The sequence below is a fragment of the Aotus nancymaae genome, unplaced genomic scaffold, assembly GCF_030222135.1.
Source record: "Aotus nancymaae isolate 86718 unplaced genomic scaffold, 86718_ANA_hifiasm-v0.15.2.pri h1tg000028l, whole genome shotgun sequence".
Taxonomy (NCBI): domain Eukaryota; kingdom Metazoa; phylum Chordata; class Mammalia; order Primates; family Aotidae; genus Aotus; species Aotus nancymaae.
Genome location: NW_026988441.1, coordinates 23,986,150 through 24,011,583, shown reverse-complemented (window position 1 = coordinate 24,011,583; position 25,434 = coordinate 23,986,150). Strand labels below are relative to the sequence as shown.

Sequence of the window (25,434 nt, the reverse complement as noted above, 5' to 3'; positions counted from 1 at the left end):
ATTCAAAACTAAGAATCTGTATGTGTTTGCAGGAAGAGAGGCCACATGTTCCAAACTATATAACAATTTGTTTAATGTTTATTCAGGACTCAGAATGTGTGGACTTTATGCTTCTACATAATTTTTGTTATAACCATAAAAATAGACCTGTAGTCAATAACAACTGTACATTTAAAAAAACTAAAACAGTAGAAATGGTTTGTAATACAAAGGGTTAATGCTGGAAATGATGGACAATTTTCCCTGATGTAATTATTACATATTATATGCCTGTATCAAAATATGCTACATGTGGCATAAATATATACACATGCCATGTATCCACAAAAATAAAAAGTATAACTTTAAGTAAGAAAAAATATTTAACCTATGGGAACAATATTCTTGTTTTTTTTGATAGACGGGGTTTCATCATGTTCATCAGGCTGGTCTTGAACTCCCGACCTCAGGTGATCCGCCCAGCTTGGCCTCCAAACTGCTTGGATTACAGGCGTCAGCCACCACGCCCAGCTGGGAACAATATTCTTTAACCTCTTTGCAGTTTCAAGTCACTGGCAAAAGGAATTCCTAGAAATATTTGTTCATAATGTTACCAAATAATATATTGTTACCATCTTTTGCCTACACCCTGGCATAAGGTGAAATAGGTAGTGGAATATTAACACTTTATTAAATGTACAATTCTCTAAGCACGTTAAATAAAATTTTTTTAAAAATTGACACATAATTTAAATTTTAAGAATATACAACATTTTATTACATAACAGTACAATTAGTAAAATGATATGCTACTAATTTCAACTGAAATTTAAAATGCTTCTTTTGTCCAGGCATGTTGGCTCACGCTGTAATCTCAGCACTTTGGGAGGCCAAGGCTGGTGGATCATAAGGTCAGGAGTTTGAGACCAGCCTGACCAATGTGGTGAAACCCCGGCTTTACTAAAAATACAAAAATTAGCTGGGTGTAGTGGCGCACACCTGTAATCCCAACTACTCAGGAAGCTGAGGCTGGAGAATCCTTTGAACCCTGGGAGGTGGATGGAGGTTGCAGTGAGCTGAGATTGCACCACCGCACTCCTATCTGGATGACAGAGACTCCATCTCAAAAAAAAAAACAAAAAACAAAAATAAAATGCTTTTTTCTCACCATAATGCAGAGTATTATTCTGAACACCTACCTCATGCACCACTGATGTTAAAAAGAGACTCTCAACTTAGATATTTATCATTTGTCTTACATTTTAATGTCCTTACCCTTCCATAGAAAAGATCATAACGAATGCCCTCCTAATTTAAAAGTGTCATACAATAGGAATGAAGAGCATGAAGTAATTTGACAGTTGAAATTATGACATTACTCATGTTACAAATCTTTTTTTAAAAGTATATATATATAAAGTTTCTTTAGATGAAGTTTTGCTCTTGTTGCTCAGTCTGGTGTGCAATGCCATGATCTCGGCTTATCACAGTCTCCACCTCCTGGATTGAAGTGATTCTCCTGCCTCAGCCTCCCGAGTAGCTGGATTACAGGTGTGTGCCACCACGCCCACCTAATTTTGTATTTTTAGTAGAGATGGGTTTCTCCATTTTGATCAGTCTGGTCTCGAACTCCTGACCAAATGGTGATCTGCCTGCCTGAGCCTCCCAAAGTGCTGGGATTACAGGCATGAGCCACCACACCCAGCTAAAAGTATACTTTGAATGTAATTATAACTTTTCAAAAAACTTTCTGCATCTTTTACAGTTATATAAAGATAATTTATCTGCCAACTTTAGCTCTGGATTATTTTTTATACTCAGCACTCTGATTTACTGTAATGTCTCACTGTCGGTGCCTTAGATATTTTTACTGTAAATTATCTGATATTTACATAAACTTTGTATTAAAAGTTTTATATTTACTGCATCTGCAAATATACGTGTGTGTATTTATACATACATATATATATATATATATATATACAGTTTTTTTTTTTTTTAAGACAGAGTTTCACTCTTGTCACCCAGGTGGGAGCGCAATGGCACAATCTTGGCTCACTGCTCCCAGGTTCAAGCGATTCTCCTGCCTAAGCTTCCTGAGTAGCTGGGAATACATTACAGGCACCAGCCAAGATGCCTGGGTAATTTTTGTATTTTTTGTAGGGATGAGGTTTCGCCATGTTGACCAGGCTATTCTCGAACCCTTGACCTGAGGTGATCCACCTGCCTCAGCCTCCCAAAGTGCTGGGATTATGGGCATGAGCCACCATGTCTGGCCTGCAAAAACATATTTCAGTATAAACTCTCCTGTGTTTTCTAAGCCACAGGTTTTGAAAAGTATGTTTTTCCAAATTTATTACATTTGCAGAGTTTTTCTCCAATATAGAATGCCTGATGTTGAACAAAGTGTGAGCAACTGCTTCAGGGTTTTTCTCTAGTACAAAATGTGGGTGATAAGATCTGTGATACACGTAAATGCACTACAACCTTCTTTATGTTTGTAATATTTGTCTTCAAAATGAATACGCTTAACTTTAAAGGCTTACATTGTTTTTTTTTGACAGCAATTGCATTTATAATGCTTTTATTAAGTGCCAGCATTCTGATATTGAGTAAGATGTGAGCAGATATTAATGGCTATTCCATATTCTTTGTATTTGTACAATTTTTCTCAAGTATAAATGCTTTCCTGTGCAATAAGATTTGGGCATTAACAGTATTGCCAAATACTTCACACTTAGTTTTCTCCAGTATGAATTATCTTATGTACAACCAAGTGTGAAAACTATTTAAAGTCTTTGACACATTCTTTACATTTCTAATATTTTTAACCAGTATGACTTTCTTTATATTTAGAGAAGTTTAAGGTGCTGTCAAAATCATTGTCACATCTTTCAGTTTTGTAGATTTTGTCTCCAATATGAATTTTTTTGTTTTTTTTTTTTTTAGACGGAGTTTCGCTCCTGTTACCCAGGCTGGAGTGCAATGGCGTGATCTCGGCTCACCGCAACCTCCGCCTCCTGGGTTCAGGCAATTCTCCTGCCTCAGCCTCCTGAGTAGCTGAGATTACAGGCACGTGCCACTATGCCCCGCTAATTTTTTTGTATTTTTAGTAGAGACGGGGTTTCACCATGTTGACCAGGAGGGTCTCGATCTCTTGACCTCGTGATCCACCCGCCTCGGCCTCCCAATGTGCTGGGATTACAGGTTTGAGCCACCGCACCTCGCTGAATTTTTTTATATTTAGCAAGGTTCACAGATAGGTTAAAAGCTTTGTCACATCTCTCATATTTATAGGGTTTCTCTCCAGTATGAATTTTTTTATGTCTAGCAAGGTTCGCAGATTGGTTAAAAGCTTTGTCACATTCCTCACATTTGTAGGGTTTCTCTCCAGTATGAATTATCTTATGTTCATTAAGTTTTGAGGATTGGATAAAAGCTTTGCCACATTCCTCACATTTGTAGGGTTTCTTTCCAGTATGACGTTTCTTATGTTCAGTAAGGGTTGCGGATTGGGTAAAAGATTTTCCACATTCTTCACATTTGTAGGGTTTCTCTCCAGTGTGTATTTTCTTATGTGTAGTAAGAGTTGATGATTGGGTAAAAGCTTTTCCACATTCTTCACATCTGTAGGGTTTCTCTCCAGTATGAATTGTCTTATGTTTAGTAACAGTTGAGGAACGGGTAAAAGCTTTGCCACATTCGTCACATTTGTAGGAACCAGTATGAAGTTTCTTATGTTCAGAAAGTTTTGTGGATCGGTGAAAAGCTTTGCCACATTCTTCACATTTGTAGGGTTTCTCACCAGTATGAATTCTTTTGTGTGTAGTAAGGGCTGAGAAGCGTTTAAAAACTTTGCCACATTCTTTACATTTGTAGGGTTTCTCGTCAGTATGATTTTTCTTATGTTCAGTAAGATTAGAGGATCGTTTAAAAGCTTTCCCACATTCATCACACTTGTAGGGTTGCTCTCCAGTATGAATGTTTTTATGTTCAGTAAGGTTTGAGGATCGGTTAAAAGCTTTTCCACATTCTTCACATTTGTAGGGTTTCTCTCCAGTATGAATTCTCTTATGTCTAGGAAGAGTTGAGGAATGGGTAAAAGCTTTGCCACATTCTTCACATTTGTAGGGTTTCTCTCCAGTATGAATTTTCTTATGTGTAGTAAGAGTTGAGGGATGGATAAAAGCTTTGCCACAGTCATCACATTTGTAGGGTTTCTTTCCAGTATTATGTTTCTTACGTTCAGTAAGGTTTGAGGATCGGTTAAAAGCTTTTCCAAGTTCTTCACACTTGTAGGGTTTCTCTGCAGTATGAATTCTCTTATGTACAGTAAGATTTGAGGATTGGGTAAAAGCTTTGCCACATTCTTCACATTTGTAGGGTTTCTCTCCTGTATGAATTCTCTTATGTGTAGTAAGGTGTGAGGACTTGTTAAAGGCCTTTCCACATTCTTCACATTTGTATGATTTTTCTCGAGTATAATTTTTTTTATATTCAGTAAGGTTTGAGAATTTGTCACATTCTTGACATTTGTAGAGTTTCTCACAAGTATAAATTCTCTTATGTGTAGTAAGCTTTGAAGATTGGTTAAAAGTTTTTTCACATTCTTCACATTTGCAGAAATTCACTCTAGTATAAATTCTTTTATGTTGAGTTAGGTGTGAACGCATGCAAAATGACTTGCCACATTCTTTATTTTTGAAATGTTTATTTTCCATATGTTTGATCTTATGTCTATCTGAATGTGAAAATCTATGAAAGACTTTCACGTATTTATCACACTGAAACATCTTCCTCTGGGTAGTTGGTAAACACTGGTTAAGGCCATTATAACCTCCTTTGTGCACCTTACACTCATCTACACTTTTGCAGCCGTTTAGTTGAAAATTCTCATTTCCACCTTTTTCATATCTTCTCAGTGTCATGTTTTGAGAAGAATCCTTTATGTTCTGCTCTGGCCAAAACTCTTGGGCAAAATGAGAACACATTACTGAAAGAAATAGAAATACACATTACAGACTCAGATAAATAGACTTTCCAAATATAACCTATAAAATTACACAAACTATACAAGCAAGATGGTACCACAGGCCATGATTAAGTGTGTGCATTGCCCCAGGTGGGTACAATGCAAACAGCCACACAGAAAAAAAGAAATTCTGTCACATGTATCCAACACAGACTTTTGTACTCCCCAACATAACATAATGTTTTTAGAAGTAAATTGGCAACTTTACTTCTTATAATTATTTAATTTATTTATTTATAATTTTTTTTTTTTTTTTTTTTTAAGACGGAGTTTCACTCTTGTTACCCAGGCTGGAGTGCAATGGCGCAATCTCGGCTCACCGCAACCTCCGCCTCCTGAGTTCAGGCAATTCTCCTGCCTCAGCCTCCTGAGTAGCTGGGATTACAGGCACACACCACTATGCCCAGGTAATTTTTTGTATTTTTAGTAGAGATGGGGTTTCACCATGTTGACCAGGAGGGTCTCGATCTCTTGACCTCGTGATCCACCCGCCTTGGCCTCCCAAAGTGCTGGGATTACAGGCTTGAGCCACCGCCTTCAGCCTTTACTTACAATTTTTTAAATTTACTTATAACTATTTACATATAGAGGAATACTTGAGAATTGATAATTTATAAGGAAAAAAGGTTCATTTGGCTCACAGTTTGGCAGATTGTACCATGGGCCAGCATCTGCTTCTGGTGAGGGTCTCAGGAAGCTTCCTATCATAGTGGAATGCACAGATTAACTGGACATAGCACATGGCAAGATACAAAGCAAATGTGATGTGCAGAAGTCAGGTTTGTTTTTGTTTTTTAAATGAACCAGCTCTTACTTGAATTACCAGTGTACTCATTGATTAACAAGAGGATGATGTCAAGCCATTCATTCATGAGGAATTTGCCCTCAAGACCTAAGCACCTCCCAGCAAATCCTACATTCACCTCCTACAAGGTCCCCAACCAACAATGATTACACTGCAGCATGAGGTTTAGACAACATAGACATCCAAGCCACATCACACAGCAGATAGGCTTAACAGACGTGTAGAAATGTTTTTAATCAAAAGTAAGAGAATACACAGTATTTTTATTTGCACCTGGTGTATTCTGTTAGGACACATATCAAGTCTTATTAGATTTCAGAATACTGGCTGGGTGCAATGGCTCAGGCCTAATACCTCAACACTTTGGAAGACCCAGGTGAATCACATGGGACCAGAAACTTGACCCCAGCCTGGGCAACATAGTGAGACCCTGTCTCCACAAATAATTGAAATGCTAGCCAGGCATGGTAGTGCACGTGTGTAGTGCCAGTCACTTGGGAGACTGAGGTAAAAGGATCACTTGAGCCCAGGAGGTTATGGCTGCAGTGAGCCAAAGAATGTCACTGCACTCCAGCCTGAGTGGCACAGTAACATCTTCTCTCAAACAACAAAAATAAATAAATTTAGAAAGACGAAAATTATGAACATTTTTCTGACCAAAACTGAATGAAACAAAAAATTAAAAGCAAAAGTAAAACTGGCAAATCCAAAAAACATATGAACATAAAACAGTCGAGAGAGATCCAAGATGGCTGACCACTAGCAGCTCGGGATCGAAGCTCCCAGTGAAAGCGCAGAGAATGAGAGGACGCCACACTTTCTGACGAATTTTTGTGGCTCACGGACCATGAGATTCCCAGCAGAGGAGCCCCACGGGTCACCAGGGCAACTCTTGTGGCTATCACGGTAGTTTTGCCGGCACCTCAGCGCGGCAGTTCTTGGTGCACAGTCCGGAGATTCCCGGGCAGAAAGCACCATCAATCTTAGCACCGCTGTTTTGGCCGGCACAGTGGATTGCTCCAATTTTGGCGCTGGGAATCAACAAGTTGCACGTTCGCTCAGACACCTAGTTAGAAAGTCAGTAATTACAAAGATGACAGAGGGATAAATATATAATGAAGGGAAGAAACCAGCCTAAAAAGGCAGAGAACACTCAAAATCAGAATGCTTCTCCCTCTACAGGGGATCGCAGTTCCTCATCAGCAATGGAAGAAGGCTTAATAGAGAACAAGTGTGTTCCATTATCAGCAGCAGGTTTCAAAAGGTGGGTGATAAGAAATTTCTGGGAATGAAAAGAACTTGTTCTAACCCAATGCCAAGAAACTAAGAACCTTGAAAAAAGGTTTGATGAAATGCTAATGAGAATGGACAATTTAGAGAGAAATATAAGTGAATTGATGGAGCTGAAAAACACAACACAAGAACTTCGTGAAGTATGCACAAGGTTAAACATTTGAATTGATCAAGCAGAAGAAAGGATATCAGAAGTCGAGGACCAGCTCAATGAAATGAAATGAGAAGACAAGATTGCAGAAAAAAGGATAAAAAGGAATGAGCAAAGTCTCCAGGAAATATGGGACTATGTGAAAAGACCTAATTTATGTTTGATAGGTGTACCTGAATGTGATGAAGAAAATGAATCCAAGTTGGAAAATACTCTTCAGGATATCATTCAGGAAAACTTTCCAAACCTAGCAAGGCAGGGTAATATTCAACTGCAGGTAATACAGAGAACACCACAAAGATATTCTTCGAGAAGACCAACCCCAAGGCACATAATCACCAGATTTATTAGGGTTGAAATGAAGGAGAAAATAGTAAGTGCAGCCAGAGAGAAAGGACAGGTTACCCACAAAGGGAAACCTATCAGACTTACAGCAGATCTCTCAGCAGAAACCCTACAAGCCAGAAAAGAGTGGGGACCAATATTTAACATCTTTAAGGAAAAGAAATTTTTTTTTTTTGAGACGGAGTTTTGCTCTTGTTACCCAGGCTGGAGTGCAATCGCACGATCTCGGCTCATGGCAACCTCCGCCTCCTGGGTTCTGGCAATTCTCCTGCCTCAGCCTCCTGAGTAGCTGGGATTACAGGCACACGCCACTATGCCCAGCTAATTTTTTGTATTTTTAGTAGAGACGGGGTTTCACCATGTTGACCAGGATGGTCTCGATCTCTTGACCTCGTGATTCACCCGCCTCAGCCTGCCAAAGTGCTGGGATTACAGGCGTGAGCCACCACGCCCGGCCCCAAGGAAAAGAACTTTCAACCCAGAATTTCATATCCAGCCAAACTAAGCTTTACAAGTGAAGGAAAAATTAAATCTTTTGCGAACAAGCAAGTACTACGAGATTTCACCACCACCAGGCCTGCTTTACAAGAGCTTCTGAAAGAAGCACTATACGTATAAAGGAACAACCCATATCAGCCTTTCCAAAAATATATCAAAAAGCAAAGAAAATCAACACAATGAAAAATTTACACCAACTAATGGGCAAAACAGCCAGCTAGCATCAAATGCCAGTATTAAACTTATATATATTCTAATTGGATAAAAAGCCAAAACCCATCGGTATGCTGCATCCAGACCCATCTTACATGCAACAATACACAAAGACTCAAAACAAAGAGAATGAAGAAGATTTACCAACCAAACAGAGAGTAAAAATAAACAAATAAAAAGCAGGAGATGCAATTCTCACCTCTGATAAAGTAGACTTTAAAGCAACAAAGATCAGAAGAGGCAAAGAAGGACATTACATAATGGCAAAAGGATCAATGTAACAAGAAGAGCTAACGATTCTATAGATCAACGAGACAGAAAATTAACAAGGACATCCAGGACTTGAACTCAGACCTGGAACAAGTAAACTTAATAAACATTTATAGAACTCTCCACTTCAAATACATAAAACATATATTACCACCTCACACCTATTCCAAAAGTGACTACATAATTGGAAGTAAATCACTCCTCAGTAATCGCATAGCATTTCATAGGTTTAAATGAAATATTGGTTGGCTGTTTGTTATTTTCTTCCCTTATTCCTTCCTGACTACATCATCAAGTATAATTATCGGTATAAAAGAGGTTTTCAATACCCATTACTAAACTGCATTCTAGCCTGGGCAAGAAAGCAATACTTCCATTCTCTCTTTCTCTTTCTCTTCCTTTTTCCTCCCCTTCTTCATTCTTTTTTTTCTTTCTTTCATTAAAAAAAAAAAAAACAACAGAAAAAAAGATTAAAAAAAATACAAAAATTAGCTGGGCGCGGTGGTGCACGCCTGTAGTCCCAGCTACTCAGGAGGCTTAGGCAGGAGAATTGCTTGAACCCAGGAGGCAGAGGTTGCGGTGAGATGAGATCATGCCATTGCACTCCAGCCAGGGTAACAAGAGTGAAACGCTGTCTCAAAAAAAAAAAAAAAATTAATAATAATTTAAAAAAATTATTTAACATCAAATTGCTCAAAATTATGCAGGTATTTCTGGGTCTCCAAAAAAATTAAATAAGCATTCAGATTGCATAGTCCCTTATATGCCATGAAGAGGACATTGCTTCTCACTCAAAACTTGAAGGAAGATCACCAAAAAGTAAATAGAAACCTTAGAGAATTTAAAAGCATACAACAGAAAATGCTCAAATGTGAGAACAAATAAAAAGACTCAGGTTTTACAAAAGCCATTTCCTTCAAAACAGAGATACCAAAATTGCTATTTTAAGAACTGGCTTTCTCTTTGACCTTTGGACCCCTCATCTGTGTCATCTGTTGTATTCACTTTTACTCTCACTTACCTGGGGGTTCATCTGCCATCTCATCTCTCTGCATAATCAAAGGCTCCTTTTCTTGCTCCAGACAGGTGATCAGGTCTGGTTCAGAGACAGCAATACCTGTTTGATTAAAAAATAGGTAACATGAATCTTACTCATATTCTCCAATTATCAACCTAATAATGTGCTCAGTAAAGATGATGTAATAGAAGAGTCTAATGTATAACAGAAATTTTTAAATATGTAGAAGAATATTCTAAATTTCTAAATTCTTAATTTCATTACCCAGTAATATGGAGTCAAAACTTGGTGTTGGCAATTAGATTTTAAGGTGTGGGCAACAATATGTCACTAAATTTCTCAAATTACTACAAATCTAGAGTGAATGACACAGATCAGGTCAGGAATGTGGTAAGTTAAGGTCAAGATGAAACATATTAAAGAAATTTTTTTCTATTTATATGAATCTTTAAGAGTTTCTCAAAAACAGGGATCTGAAACTCATTTATACAAAGCATACATTACCAAAATACAGTTTACAAATAAGAGAAATAAAACCTTTAGGGTATATTAGAAACTGTGTGTTGAAATTATCCTTACCCAGGAAGACAAGGTTTCTGTAGTTTTCTAAAATCACATTTTTATATAAATTCCGCTGTGCAGTGTCCAGGCATTGCCACTCTTCCGGAGAAAATTCTATGGCCACATCCCTAAATGTCAACAGTCCCTGAAAAACACACACACACAGCATATATACCAGGTAGCCAACAGAATTTATAATTTGAATCAAGGTAAAATAAGAGAGTAATGAGAACAGGTTCTGACTTATAGGAGTGACAGAAATTATCCAATAAAATAAATTTGTACACAAACATACTTCCTAATGTGTTCTCTAACCCTGAGAAAACAGAGTGGCATAAGAGGCACAACACCAGTGTATATATAATAATTTTCTAGATAATAATATATATAATAGATCAAGTGAGGTGGCTCATGCCTGTAATCCCAGCACTTTGGGAGGCCGAGGTGGGTGGATCACCTGAGGTCAGGAGACCAGCCTGATCAACATGAAGAAACACCATCTCTACTAAAAATACAAAATTAGCCAGGCGTGGTGGCACATGCCTCCAATCCCAGCTACTCAGGAGGCTGAGATAGGAGAGTTGCTTGAACCCAAAAGGTGGAGGTTGTGGTGAGCCGAGATTGGTCCATTGCACTTTAGCCTGGGCAACAAGAGCAAGACGCCATCTCAGAAAAAATAAATAAATAACATATATACTTAAGGGCATAAACACAAAGGTGTACCTTTTATAGTGCTTCAGAAGTTTCTGTATAATAAAGACTATCTTGCTTAAATAAGCATTTTGTTAATAGTGTTCTGCATAGAGCTAATGGAGAACACAGATGGAACCTCAACATTAGATGTTCTCCATATTTACTAAAACCCCCAGCTTTTCCCAACAGAAATCTTGAGTATCCACACCTTCCCATGTCCAATAGCCACCTGGACAATTTTTAATATTGCAGATTATAAAATAATGGTGAGAATTCTGCATGGCCTATAAGAAGCCAAATGTAGAGAAGACTGATAGAAAAGAAATGTTTTTTTTTTTTTTGAGATGGAGTTTCGCTCTTGTTACCCAGACTGAAGTGCTGTGGCGTGATCTCGGCTCACCGCAACCTCCGCCTCTGGGGTTCAAGCAATTCTCCTGCCTCAGCCTCCCAAGTAACTGGGACTACAGGCACGCGCCACCATGCCCAGCTAATTTTTGTATTTTTAGTAGAGACGGGGTTTCACCTTGTTGACCAGGATGGTCTTGATCTCTTGACCTCGTGATCCACCCGCCTCAGCCTCCAAAAGTGCTGGGATTATAGGCGTGAGCCACCATGCCCAGCCAAAATGAAATATTTTTCAGAGACTCCTGACCATCATTGGAATTTTTAGAAGTCAAAGTTTGCAAATAGTAAATGCATGGCATTCCAGGAGGAAGAAAACACACAGCTCTTGATCTCAGACATGTTTAACAGAAAATAAGTCGTTTCTTCCTTTCTCTGAAAATTCTTTTCAGATGCAATTCTCTCAACAAATTACACGTGCATCTGGAGAATATGCCTTTATTTATTTATTTTAGTATTATTATTATTTTTTTAAGCAGGGGTTTCACCATGATGGCCCGGTTGGTCTTGAATTCCTGCCCTCAGGTGATCTACCCACCTCCGCCTCCCAAAGTGCTAGGATTACAGGTGTTGAGCCACCGCGTCTGGCTGGAGAATATGCCTTTAAAGGTGTCAGCACCACATGTTTACCTGCTACCACCACACCCACAGGCAGAAGGACCAAGACTCGCAGAAAAAGTCCACCCATTTCTATTCTTTACACCAGAAGAGATTCAAGAACACTGAGCTGCTCCACGGAGATAAAAGTAAAGGATTCTTTTTCTTTTTTCTTTTTTTGACACAGAGTCTTGCTTTATCACCAGGCTGGAGTATCGTGGCCAATCTTGGCTCCCTGCAACCTCCGCCTCCTGGGTTCAAGGGAATCTTCCACCTCAGTCTCCTGAGTAGCTGGGACCACAGGCATGTGCCACCACGCCCGGCTAATTTTTGTATTTTTAGTAGAGACGGGGTTTCACCATGTTGGCCAGGATGGTCTCGATCTCTTGACCTCATGATCCACCCACCTCGGCCTCCCAAAGTGTTGGGATTACAGGCGTGATCCACTGCACTGGGAGCAAAAGTTTTTTTTCTGTCCTCAGGTGCCTTCTTCTGCCATGGGCACCAGCAGTTTCTTCTACAGTAATGAAAATATGGGTCACACATTCCTCTCACTACCAAATTAAACAGAACCAGCCTTGTGACCACTCTTTAGTGCAGAGGTGAAACTTAATTCTCATGAATGTATCTTGAACCCCATATACTTGATTCTGGCCTCACCTTACAGTCACATGAGGTACTTAATTAAAACAACATGGACTGGGTGCAGTGGCTCACGACTGTAATCCCAGCACGTTGGGAGGCCAAGGTGGGTAAATCACTAGGTCAGGAGTTCGAAGCCATCCTGGCCAACACGGTGAAACTCCGTCTCTACTTAAAAAATACAAAAAAAGTAATTAGCTGAGTGTGGAGGTACATGCCTGTAATCTCAGTTACTTGGGAGGCTGAGGCATGAGAATTGCTTGAACCCAGGAGGTAGAGGCTGCAGTGAGCCAAGATCATGCCACTGCACTCCAGCCTGGTGACAAAGCAAGACTCTGTCTCAAAAAACAAAAAGAAAAACAAAAAAGCCTTGACCAAGCTGGGCACAGCGGCTCAACCCTGTAATCCCAGCACTTTGGAAGGCCAAAGTGGGCAGATCATTTGCGGTCAGGAGTTTGAGAAAAACCTGGCCAACATGGTAAAACCCCAACTCTACTAAAAATACATAAATTAGCTGGGCGTAATTATGTGGGTCTGTAATCTCAGCTACTTGGGAAGCCGAGGCACAAGAATCACTTAAAACTGGCAGGCGAATGTTGCAGTGAGCCGAGATCACACCACTGCACTCCAGCCTGGGCAACAGAGCAAGACTGTCTCAAAACACAAAAAACAAAAAATAAAACGATGCCTCCTCCACCCAGGACAATAAACAGACGTGTGGATAGCATATAAGTAGATATTTCTGCAAATTGGTCATGTAATCTTAATTGGAAACCTGGGCTGGGCTGGGAGTCATGACTCATGCCTGTAATCCTAACACTTTGGGAGGGTGAGGCAGGTAGATCACTTGAGGTCAGGAGTTCAAGACCAACCTGGCCCACATGGTGAAACCCCATCTGTACTAAAAGTACAAAAATTAGTCTAGCATGGTGGGACATGCCTGTAATCCCAGCTACTCGGGAGGCTGAGGCACGAGAATCGCTTGAACCCAGGAGGCAGAGGTGGCAGTGAGCCAAAATTGCACCACTACACCACTCCGGCCTGCACACAGAGCAAGATTTCACCTCAAAAAAATAAAAATAATATTAAAAAAGAAACCTGGGCTGATAACCACTTAGCTAAGTATTGCTTCTAAAGCTTTAATGAGCTTAAAACATACTTGGAAATTGTGGCCCCACTTTCTGTGATGTAATTCTTCAAACTGAGGAAGGGTTCATGAATGGTTTGTTTGTTTGTTTGTTGTTCTGAGATGGAGTCTCACTCTGTCAGTGCAGGCTGGTGTCCAGTGGCATGATCTCAGCTCACTGCAACCTCCACCTCCTGGGTTCAAGCGATTCTCTTGCCTCCGCCTTCTAAGTCTGGCGTCTTCCACCAAACCCAGCTAATTGTGTGTGTGTGTGTGTGTGTGTTTAGTAAACACAGGGTTTCACCATGTTGGCTGGGCTGGTCTCAAACTCTGGACCTCTAGTGACCACCCACCTCAGCCTCCCAAAGTGCCGGGATTACAGGCATGAGTCGCTATGCCCAACCATGAATGGGTATTTTAAACAAGTTCCCTATCAATGCTGATGTTCCTCTTCTTGGGCTCATGATTAGCTTAGAGAAAGCAGGCATAGCATGGAGTCCCTTACACTCAGCACTCTTGTCACAATGCAAATACTTCTAGGTCAAATGAAGACTACCATTTTTCATATTTTTGCTGGCTCTTTAAAGTTTACAAGATAAACAGAAGGCAGCACCATCTAAATAAGTCTGCATTTGAAAACCAACGTGCACACATGTACTAATGAGGCAGGGGAATAGGGTCTGGAGGAAGGGAATCTAAGACCATTTCACACCAAATTCCTATACCTAAATGAAAAGGAAAACTAACTTTCCACACCTAAGTAACAAAAAAGACCAGAGGCTATTCCCTTTGCAAATCTCCACCTTTTCTGTTAGGCATATAGGAAATTGGCTGTCCAAAACCAATCAGACTGACTGTGGGCTGAGTCTCTGTTTGCATAAAAGTGCAACTTTGTAACTTCACCTTAGCTTCTGATTGGTTGCTTTCACAACCAATAGGATATTTGCATAAGAGTGTGACCTGTGTAACTTCACTTCAGCCGCTGATTGGTTGCTTTCTGGAACCAATCAGAGCATAGCATCAAGTGGCCAATGGGAATCCTCTAGGGGTATTTAAACCCATGAGGATTCTGTGCCTGGCCCTTAAACCATTGTTCGGACCCACTTTCACACTGTGGAGTGTAGTTTCATTTTCAGTAAATCCCTGTTGTGATCTTCTGTTGCTTCATTCCTTCTTTGCTTTGCTGTCTGTTTTGTCCAATTCTCTGTTCAAAAGCCCAAGAACTGGGACAACTTGCAGTCAAGATCCTCTACTGGTCACATATTTTGGTGAACCAGGCAGGAGAGAAGGTAGGTCCAAAGTTTGGGACTTATTTTTTTCCTTTCCCCTTTTACAGACAGGGAAGTCTTTCTCTCTTTCTCTTTTCCTTTCTAACTTAGGATGGACAGTGCGTAAGCACGAAGACAACTGCAAGTTTCTGGCCAGGGTTACTTTCTATTTCTTTTTTTTTTGCTTCAGGGTTACTTTTTGATGAAACTAAAACGTTTCCATGGGGAAGTATCTGATCGCAACCTCTCAGTTTGGATGAGGGACCTGAGTCCTTTTGTTTTTGTCTTTCTGGGTCCTACAGCTTTTCTGAGTCCTTTTCCTTTTCTCCATTTTCAGCCTTTCAGTAGCCATTTTCTAGTACTGAGTGGAACTGGCCAGAGCCACTCTCTGGTGTTCTCTGAAGGCCAAGGAGCAAACAGGGATGGCTGTCCTGTCCAGAAGGGAGAAAGACTGTCTAAACTTTCCAGTTATAGTCCCTGATCCCTACATGTTACACAGTTGGCAGTGGCAGCTCGACCAGGGTGAACCCACACATTTCAGGAGACTTAAACCTTTTTCTTATGCTAAAGTCTTCCCTTCCCCCACTCAACTGGCTATGGGCAAAAAACCTACCTAGCTATGCAAAAAGATTAGGTAAGTCAGAGGGTCTAGGTGTGTTGCAGGTGGCCTTCGAGGTGCATGTTGGAGGGAGAAGCGACTTATGAAAGGAAATGTATTATTGCCTAAGAGAGTTAAAGGGTTGCTTTAAGTGGGATAAAATGTATAATATTTTTTCTTCAATACTGCCTGGCCCTATTATGAGCTGCCCAGTTTAGAACAACGGGCAGTCAATGGTAGCATTAATTATGACACTATCCTGCAAATAGGCCCATTTTGCAAGAGGCAGGGCAAATAGTCAGAAATCTCATATGTACAGCCCTTCATGACCCTATACCAAAACGTAACAATCTGTGAAACTCCCAGAACCCACACGCTAAAGGCAAGTTCTAAGGCAGAAGTAGGTATTATAGATGACCTTCTTTCACAGGCCTACATGGTTTTCAGGGTGAGCAGCGACCATCCTTACATAGCCCCTTTACAAGTGCTCCTGAGGCTAAAACCCAGGAGCAAACACTGGGGACGCTACTAAGTTAACCTCATGCTCAGAGGGAACACTGTATTGAACTCTTTCTCCAGCCTTGCTACCCCACAGGGTCACAGGAGCTGCAGGGCCAGTCCCAATGCAGGTCCCCTTCTCTGTAACTGACACACAACAATGTAAGGAGAAGCTAGGAAGCTATTCTGAGAATCTCAGAAAATTTGCAGATAGGTTTCAAACTCTGATCTCTCATGGAGAGATGTTCAATTTATTCTAGCAACCTGTTGCATCCCTTCAGAAAAGGGATACATGTTTTCAGGCCACCCATCAGAAAGTGAACAAATTTTTCACTTGAAAGCTTTAGGGCAATCATTCAGGCCCACAAACACTTCCCACTATTGATCCTAATTGGAGCTATAACACCACCGTGGTAATAAACAACCAGGTCAAATTTCTTGAGGCTCTTCCGCGAAGAATAAAGGGAATAACTAAGGCAGAAAATTATGATGAAGCGTGGAAGGTTACACAAAGGAAGAAGAAAAATCCAGTCATGTTTTATGGCAGGCTGGAAGAAGCCTTTAAAAAAATATACTAATCTAGTGTCTTCCTCTCCTGAAGGGAAAATATTAATGGCAAAGCATTTTATTAGCCAATCTGCCCCAGACATTAGACATACGCTCCACAAGCTACAGATCGAGCCACAGACTAATCAAAATCAGCTTCTTGATACCACCTTTATGGGTGTATAACACTTGTAACCTGAAGGAAGGAAAAAGAAACAGAGTGAAGAAAAACGGCAAGCCAAATTTTTTTTTTTTTGAGACGGAGTTTCGCTCTTAGATATAAGATTGATCGTGTCAGCCAGAAAACATTCCCCTCAAAGGATAACACTCAAAGTGCACAGCTACTCTCAGCATGAGAAACATGAGCATTATATAAAAGGAGAAAATATTCTCGGCAGAATTTACTAAGCTTTCTCTGTCATCTCCGCTGCTCTCATCTTCTGTTCTTTTTTTTTTTTTTTTGAGACAGAGTTTCGCTCTTGTTATCCAGTCTGGAGTGCAATGGCACGATCTCGGCTCACCGCAACCTCCGCCTCCTGGGTTCAGGCAATTCTCCTGCCTCAGCCTCTTAAGTAGCTGGGATTACAAGCACGCACCACCATGCCCAGCTAATTTTTTTGTATTTTTAGTAGAGATGGGGTTTCACCATGTTCACTAGGATGGCCTCGATCTCTTGACCTCGTGATCCACCCACCTTGGCCTCCCAAAGTGCTGGGATTACAGGCATGAGCCACCGAGCCCAGGTTCTTCTCTTAATCTTTATTATTCTGTATTACTAGGTTTAATTCTATCTTTGTGCAAAGCTTCTGTGTACTCTTAAAATGAGCTTTAGTCTGAACAAATCTGTGTCTACTTTAAAAGACTAATAATAAAAATATAAATCTTTGCCAAAATAAAAATAAGGAATAAATCTGAGGTCCTAGGTGAAAAAAAAATCCTGAGTCAAGCCAAGTACACTGGCTTATTCCTATAATCCCACCACTTTGAAAGGCCAAGGCAACGTTATCACCTGAAGTCAGGAGTTTGGGAACAGCCTGGTCAATGTGGCAAAACTCCATGTCTACTAAAAATGTAAAAATTAGCTGGGCATGGTGGTGGGCACCTGGAGTCCCAGCTACTTGGAAGGCTGAGGCAGGAGAATTGCTTGAACCTTGGAGGCGGAGGTTGCAGTGAGCCGAAATCGAGACATTGCACCCCAGCCTGGGTGACAAGATCAAAGCTCCATCTCAAAAAAAAAAAAAAAAAAAAGAAAAGAAAAACAATCCTGAGTCACAAAAAATGCCAAAAGGTTTATTTAGCTGTTAATATGATATATACATATTTAAAAAGCAGACCAAAATAGCTACATATAATCTAAATGCTTTAAGAAGACAGAGATTCGCAAAATATTCTTTCTTATTTTCAGTTAGGATAATAGAGCCCTTAAGGCCGGGCGCGGTGGCTCACGCCTATAATCCCAGCACTTTGGGAGGCCAAGGTGGGCAGATCACAAGGTCAGGAGATCAAGACCATCATGACTAACACGGTGAAACCCCAACTCTACTAAAAATACAAAAAATTAGCTGGGCATGGTAGCGCATTGCTGTAGTCCCAGCTACTCGGGAGGCTGAGGCAGGACAATTGCTTCAACCTGGGAGGCAGAGGTTGTAGTGAGCCGAGATCATGCCACTGCACTCCATCCTTGGTGACACAGAAGACTATGTCTCAAAAAAAAAAAAAAAAGAGAGAGAGAGAGATGAAAAGATATACTCCAAACAAAAAGAAAAAGAAAAATACGCCCCATGGGAGCCTCAAGAAAAGAAAAAGAAAAAGAAAATAGAGCTGTTTGGTTGGATGCGGTGATTCACGCCTGTAACCCACCGAGGCAGGTGGATCACTTAAGGTCCGGAGTTCAAGACCAGCCTGCTTAACATGGTGAAGCCCTGTCTCTACTAAAAAGAGAAAAATTAAAAGCCCGGCGTGGTGGCTCAGGCCTGTAATCCAAGCACTTTGGAGGCCAAGGTGGGTGGATCACCTGAGGTCCGGAGTTCAAGACCAGCCTGACCAACATGGTGAAACCCTGTCTTGAAAAGAACAAAAAAAAACTAAAAAAAAAAAAAAAAATAGAGGCATGCCTTCTTTCACCACTCCTATTCAACATAGAATCTGAAGTCCTGGCAAGAACAATCAAACAAGACAAAACAATAAAAGGCAACCAAACAGAAAGAGAGGAGCTCATACTATATCCTCAGCAGAAAAGTTTTGTAAGCTGACAACTTCAACAAAGTTTCAGAATACAAAATAAACACACAAAAATTAGTAGCACCTCGGTACATCAACAACATCCAAGCCAAAGTCCAAATTAAAAATACAATCCCATTTATAATGGCCACAAAAAAGAATAAAATATCTAGAAATACAGCTAACTAGGGAGATGAAAGATCTCTAAGACAAGAATTACAAAACACTTCTTTATGGCCAGGCGTGGTGGCTCAAGCCTGTAATCCAAGCACTTTGGAGGCCAAGGCGGGTGGATCACCTGAGGTCAGGAGTTCAAGACCAGCCTGACCAACATGGTGAAACCCTGTCTTCAAAAAAATAAAAAATAAATAAATAAGTAAAACAAAACAATCTTTTTTTTTTTTTTTTTTTTCACCAGGCGCCAGGCTGGAGTGCAGAGGTGTGATCTCGGCTCACTGCAACCTCTGTCTCCCAGGTTCAAGCGATTCTCCTGCCTCAGCCTCCCTAGCGGTTGGGACTACAGGTGTGTGCCACCACACCCAGCTAAGCTTTGTATTTTAGTAGAGACAGGTTTCACCATGTTGGCGAGGATGGTTTGAATCTATTGACCTTGTGATCCGCCCTCCTCGGACTCCCAAAGTGCTGGGATTACAGGCGTGAGCCACCATGCCCGGCCCTACAAAACACTTCTTAAAGAAGTCAGAGATTAGCCCTGCATGGTGGTGCATGCCTGTAGTCCCAGCTACTTGGGAGGCTGAGGAAGGAGAATAGCTTGAACCCGGGAGGTGGAGTTGAAGTGAGCCAAGGTCACACCTCTGCATTCTGGCCTGAGCAACAAGAGCAAAACTCTGTCTCAAAGAAAAGAAAAAAAGAAAGGTAGGCAAAAAAGGTAGCAGTATTTTGCCTGTTTTTCAAAAGACATACATGTGGCTAAAAAGCATATTAAAAAATGCTCATTACTAGGCTGGGCGCAGTGGCTCATGCCTGTAATCCCAGCCCTCTGGGAAGCTCAGGCGGGCAGATTGCCTGAGTTCAGGAGTTTGAGACCAGCCTGGGCAACACGGTGAAACCCTGTCTCTATTGAAAAACAGAAAGATCAGCCAGGCATGGCGGCATTCACCTATAGTCCCAACTACTCTGGAGGCTGACGAAGGAGAATCACTTGAACTCAGGAGATGGAGGTTGCAAAGAGCAGAGATCGTGCATTGCACTCCAGCCTGGACAACAGAGAGAGACTAGGTCTCAAAAAATAAATAAATAAATAATAAAATGAAAATAAAAAATGCTCAATACTAATTAGAGAAATGCAAAGGAAAATCACAATGAGACACCATCCACACACCAGTCAAAATGGCCATTATACAAAGTGAAAAAAGAAATAACAGATGCTGGCCAGATACACGCCACCAGCACTTTGGGAGGCCGAGGCATGTCAGGTGAATAGCCTGAGGTCAGGCGTTCGAGACCAACCTGGCCAATGTGGAGAGACCCCACCTCTACTAAAGATGCAAAAATTAGACCAAGTGTGGTGGCTTATGCCTGAAATCCCAGCACTTTGGGAGGCTGAGACAGGCAGATCACGATGTTAGGTGTTTGAGATCAGCCTGGCCAACATAGTGAAACTCTATCACTACTAAAAATACAAGAAAAAAATTAGCCGAATGTGGTGGTGGGCCCCTGTAATCTCAGCTACTCGGGAGCCAGGAGAATCACTTGAACACAGGAGGCAGAGGTTGCAGCGAGCTGAGATGGAGCCATTGCACTCCAGCCTGGGTGACAATGCAAGACTGCATCTCAAAAAAAAAAAAAAAAAAAAAAGCAAAAATTAGCTGGGCGTGGTGACAGGCACCTGTAATCTCAGCTACTTGAAAGGCTAAGATAGGACACTCCAGCCTAGGTGACAGAACAAGAGTCCATCTCAAAGGGAAAAAAAAAAGATTGCTTGAGCCCGGGAGGTTGAGGCTGCAGTGAGCCGAGATCATGCCACTGCACTCCACGCTGGGTAACAAAGTGAAACCCTGTCTCCAAAAATAAAATAAAATAATTTAATAAAAACATAATATGGTAAATAAATATCACGAAATACTGTGTGGCCATAAAAAGAGATCAAGATAATTTCTTTTGCAGCAACATGGATGGAGCTAGAGACCATTATCCTTAAAAAACTAATGCAGAAACAGAAAACCAAATTCATGTTATCATTTATAAATAGCTGGCTGAGGGCTCACATCTGTAATCCCAGCACTTTGTGAGTCGGAGGCAGGTGGATCACAAAGTCAGGAGATCGAGACCAGCATGGCCAACATGGTGAAACCCTGTCTCTACTAAAAATGCAAAAATTAGCCAGGCATGGTGGTGGGCACCTGTAATCCCAGCTACTCAGGAGGCTGAGACAGGAGAATCACTTGAACCCAGGAGGCGAAAGTTGCAGTGAGCCAAGATCGAGCCATTGCACTCCAGCCTGGGCAACAAGAGCAAAACTCAGCCTAAAAAAATAGAAAAAGAAAAAAAAAAGAAAAAGAAAAAGCTAAATAATAAGAATACACGGACACAAAGAAAAGAACAACAGTCCGGGCATGATGGCTCACACCTGTAATCCAAGCACTTTAGAGGCCAAGGCGGGCGGATCACCTGAGGTCAGGAGTTCAAGACCAGCCTGACCAACATGGTGAAACCTAGTCTTAAAAAAAAAAAAAGAAAAACCTTCAGGACACAATTTTATTTATATAGCAAACCTACAAATGTACCCATGAACCAAAAATAAAAGTTAAAACTAAAACCTCCATGGGTGGGGAGAGTGCAATGTAGGCCAAAGGACTGGTTTGTACCACAAACAGTGGCTTAGGTGGGGCTGCATTCTGATTTTTTTTTGTGTCCATGCAGGCAGATGAGATTATGAACAGTTAGTCCAGAACCCTAGGATGGTGCAGAAAACATATTACTGCTGCAGATTCAGTGTCTGCTGGTGGGGATATTCCAGGAGACTTATAGTCATTTTGTTTTTTAGGGTTTTGGCAAGAAGTACTGGCATCAAAAATGACGTTGTGAATTTTCTGAGGGTGGTGCCTAGTCCTGGGAAGGTTGTGGGCATGTCAGTGTCTAGTGGGTGTGTTTGTAAGTGGGTGAAAATCTTGTGGCAGCAGCTGTGGGAAAGTGGGGTTTGTTATCAGGGCTCTGTCCTCTTAGAGGAGACCTGAAATCACAGGACAATGAGCAGTGTGACAGCTTGTGTACAGGAGAGCACAGCCTCCCATTCCCAGGCATGCAGAGTTCCATTCCAGGGAAGGCCTCTGTGATATCTTTTTTCTGGCACAAAATGTGTCGTTTACTGAACACCAAGCAATTCTCCGACACTCACTGTCCAACATTTGATTTCTGACACCACACAGAGTCAGCACAGACCCTGATTCACAGCACAGTCCCACAACACTGTCTTTACTACAGATGCCAGTCACAAACTTCATAGGCTGATCTACGCTTCTGAGCCACTGTTTGATAACTGGGGACTCCCAGAACATTCCTCAAGTTCAGTAATGTAATAGAGTAACTCACAGAACTCAGTGAAACACTATAGTTGTGTTTACCAGTTTATTATAAAAGATACAACTCGGGCTGGGCGCGGTGGCTCACACCTGTAATCCCAGCACTTTGGAAGGCTGAGGCAGGTGAATCACCTGAGGTCAGGAGTTAGACACCAGTCTGACCAACATGGCGAAACACCGTCTCTACTAAAAATACCAAAAAAAAAAAAAAAAAAAAAAAAAAAATTAGCTGGCTGTGGTGGCACCCACCTGCAGTCCCAGCTACTCAGGAGGCTGAGGCAGGAGAATCGCTTGAACCTGGGAATTGGAGGTTGCAGTGAGTTGAGATCGCCCCACTGCACTGCACTCCAGCCTGGCAACAGAGTGAGACTCCATCTCAAATAATAATAATAATAAAAGACAAATAGTTGATCATGTGAATTAGAAAGGGGACGTTGGCATTTGAGAATGTGAAAAGAAAGTGAAAATTTAGTATTTTACTGCAAGTCATAGATTGGAGGAATGGGAGGTGAGGGGTACATTTGAGACCCAAAGTTAAAAGTGCAGGGGAAAATCAGTCCCTTGTGGAGTGTGAAAATAACTAAGTAGCAGGCAATTAGACTGAGGTTTCTCTAGTTCCCGGGTTCCTACTTTTTAAAAACTCTAACTCAAATGCATTTTTTTGGTAAATTACTGGATTGAGAGAAACAAAATTCAGGCTTAACCAACGATAAACTGCCAATTAACCTCTGATCACATAAGCAGAAAAAGTATACCTTAATGGTACAAATCAAGTAACAAAGTAACTGTACCTAACCAATTATTTAATTTTGTTTTCTTCATTGTGCACCTTTAAAAGTCTTTCCTTCAAGCTGCTCCCATAAACCACAAACTACAAACCACAGCTCGGTGGTCCACAATTTTTGAATCACACTTTGATTAAATTTCTTCTAAATTTTTGCGGTGATGCCCATAAATTTTTTTTTTTTTTTTTTTGAGACGGAGTTTCGGTCTTGTTGCCCAGGCTTGAGTGCAATGGCGCGATCTCGGCTCACCGCAATCTCCACCACCCGGGTTCATGCGATTCTCCTGCCTCAGCGTGCCGAGTAGCTGGGATTACAGGCATGTGCCTCCACGCCCTGATAACTTTGGTTTTTTTCTTTTCTTTTTTTTTTTTTGAGACGGAGTTTCACTCTTGTTACCCAGGCTGGAGTGCAATGGCGCGATCTCGGCTCACCGCAACTTCCGCCTCCTGGGTTCAGGCAATTCTCCTGCCTCACCCTCCTGAGTAGCTGGGATTACAGGCAAGCGCCACCATGCCCAGCTAATTTTTTGTATTTTGAATAGAGACGGGGTTTCACCATGTTGGTCAGGCTGATCGCGAAGTCCTCAGGTGATCCGCCCGCCTCGGCCTCCCAACGTGCAACATCACTGGCGTGAGCCACCGCACCCGACCCTCTCATAAATTTGTAATAGGTGAAAAGAGGAACTAGGAACCCCCGCACCAAAGCTCTTCGCATTCACGGACCCGCACCCTGAATCAGGATTCTCCCCCGATGACCGTCCCGTGGTCCCTGCACAATCTGGGAAAGCCACGGCCCTGCGGACGCCGAGCTGCCCAGAGATGGCTCCACGCCAGGGCACAGTCCCTGCCCAGGGAAGACTGGACGCCTGGGGCCCGCAGTCAGCGAAACCGCCATCTTACGGCCGAAGGCTGAGGCCGAGCTCGGCAAGCAGAACTCCGGAGAACTCCGGGCGCAGACTGTGCAGCTGACTGCGGGGAGGCCTGAGTCCGCCACAGCCCCTTCCCCGCGATTTCAACCACCCCTCCCTCCCTCGGGATGTCGCACCCAGCACTCTCACCATTTCTAGGCTTCCAGAGGGTCCCGGCGTCTTAGCTGCGGATCTCCCAATTTATGCAGGTCGCAAGGCCGCAGAGGCTGGGCCTCTAGGAGGAGAGGACAGGGAGCAGGGAAGGCGAGACCGAGACCTCCAGCTGCAGGGAGACACCGAAGCGCCGCCAAATCCCGGAAGCCGTCTTGTCTGCTCCAGCTGCATGCGTGATTGGACGGTTCCCAGCCCACCGTTTCTGATTGGATAACGTTTAAGGTCCTGACCGTTCAGGGCCTGAGTGACAGAAGCTGTGATCAGATTCTGGGCTGAGTGAAGAGTGACAGCCTAAGCTGTAGCCTTTTCAGTCAGGGCTTCTTTTTTTAACTGAGCCAAGCCCATCCCAGAGGATATTTGCATTTAACCTTGTGTATAAGATCATAAACATTTACAAATGATATACGGCTACTCACAAATAAAATAATGGAAGTATTATTTTAGAATTTCAGATTTTATGGCCTACTTGTGCCTTCTGGTCCATTGAGTAGGGAGCTTGAGAATTTAAAAAAGAAGCTTTTTGCAACGGAATGAAAAGCAAAAAAAAAAAAAAAAAAAAAAAGTAGGTAAAAGAAATAAAAAGAGACAATCCTCTGAAATAAAATGTGAGCCATATGTGAATTTTATATTTTCTACTAGTCAAACTTTAAAAAGGAAAAAACAGTGGAATTGATTGTAGCAATCTAATTATCCTAATATATCCAAAGTATTATCATTGTAATATGGACGCAAAATGTAATTATTAATGAAACACAGACACACATACACAGGTATATGGAACTAAATCTTCGAAAATAACTCTGTATTTTACCTTTCTAGCACATTGCAATTCAGACCAGCCACATTCCAGGCTCCCAGTAGCCACACGTCGCCAATAGCTGCCACATTAAAGTACAGCTCTGATATCACGTGGGTGAAGAGCCTGAGCATTCCTTTTTTGCCAGAGGTGAGGGGACAGCCTCTCTCTACCAACATCTCTCTTCAGTTTCGAGAAAGAAATGGTGACCATAGAACGAACAGAGGACAGAAGGAACAAAATAACTACAGGTAACCACAGGTCCACCTGTGGTTATTTTATTAACCACTGCTGACCACCTGTTGCTCACCTGAATTCCAAACAGCAGACAGCGAACAAAGAATGATGAGGCCACAGTCGGGCGCGGTGGCGCGTGCCTGTAGTCCCAGCTACTCGGGAGGCTGAGGTGGGAGGATCGCTTGAGCCCAGGAGTTCTGGGCTGCAGTGCGCTATGCAGATCGGGTGTCTGCACTAA

At 41.8% G+C, this 25,434-nt stretch overlaps 2 protein-coding genes across 2 annotated transcripts in view; one reads left to right on the top strand and one right to left on the bottom strand.

Annotated features, from left to right (window-relative positions):
* The window catches only part of LOC135276758 (zinc finger protein 675-like), a 166,818-nt gene that overhangs the window by 63,560 nt on the left and 77,824 nt on the right, over nucleotides 1-25,434 (top strand). The window lies entirely within an intron of this gene.
* On the bottom strand, nucleotides 57-24,310 carry LOC110569461 (zinc finger protein 675-like). The gene is made up of 4 exons (XM_064381542.1): nucleotides 24,140-24,310; nucleotides 10,184-10,310; nucleotides 9,608-9,703; nucleotides 57-4,972 (listed from the first exon to the last, which is right to left on the bottom strand). The coding sequence occupies exons 1-4, from the start codon at nucleotides 24,140-24,142 to the stop codon at nucleotides 3,072-3,074; spliced, it is 2,127 nt and encodes a 708-aa protein (XP_064237612.1). The 5' UTR covers nucleotides 24,143-24,310; the 3' UTR covers nucleotides 57-3,071.

What these genes read in the sequence shown, in the direction of transcription:
- LOC110569461 (XM_064381542.1), bottom strand. An exon ending in CAGAAACCTTGTCTTCCTGG is followed by an intron (nt 9,704 to 10,183) that starts GTAAGGATAATT and finishes TTAATCAAACAG; the next exon opens with GTATTGCTGTCTCTGAACCA. An exon ending in GATGGCAGATGAACCCCCAG is followed by an intron (nt 4,973 to 9,607) that starts GTAAGTGAGAGT and finishes TATTTCTTTCAG; the next exon opens with TAATGTGTTCTCATTTTGCC.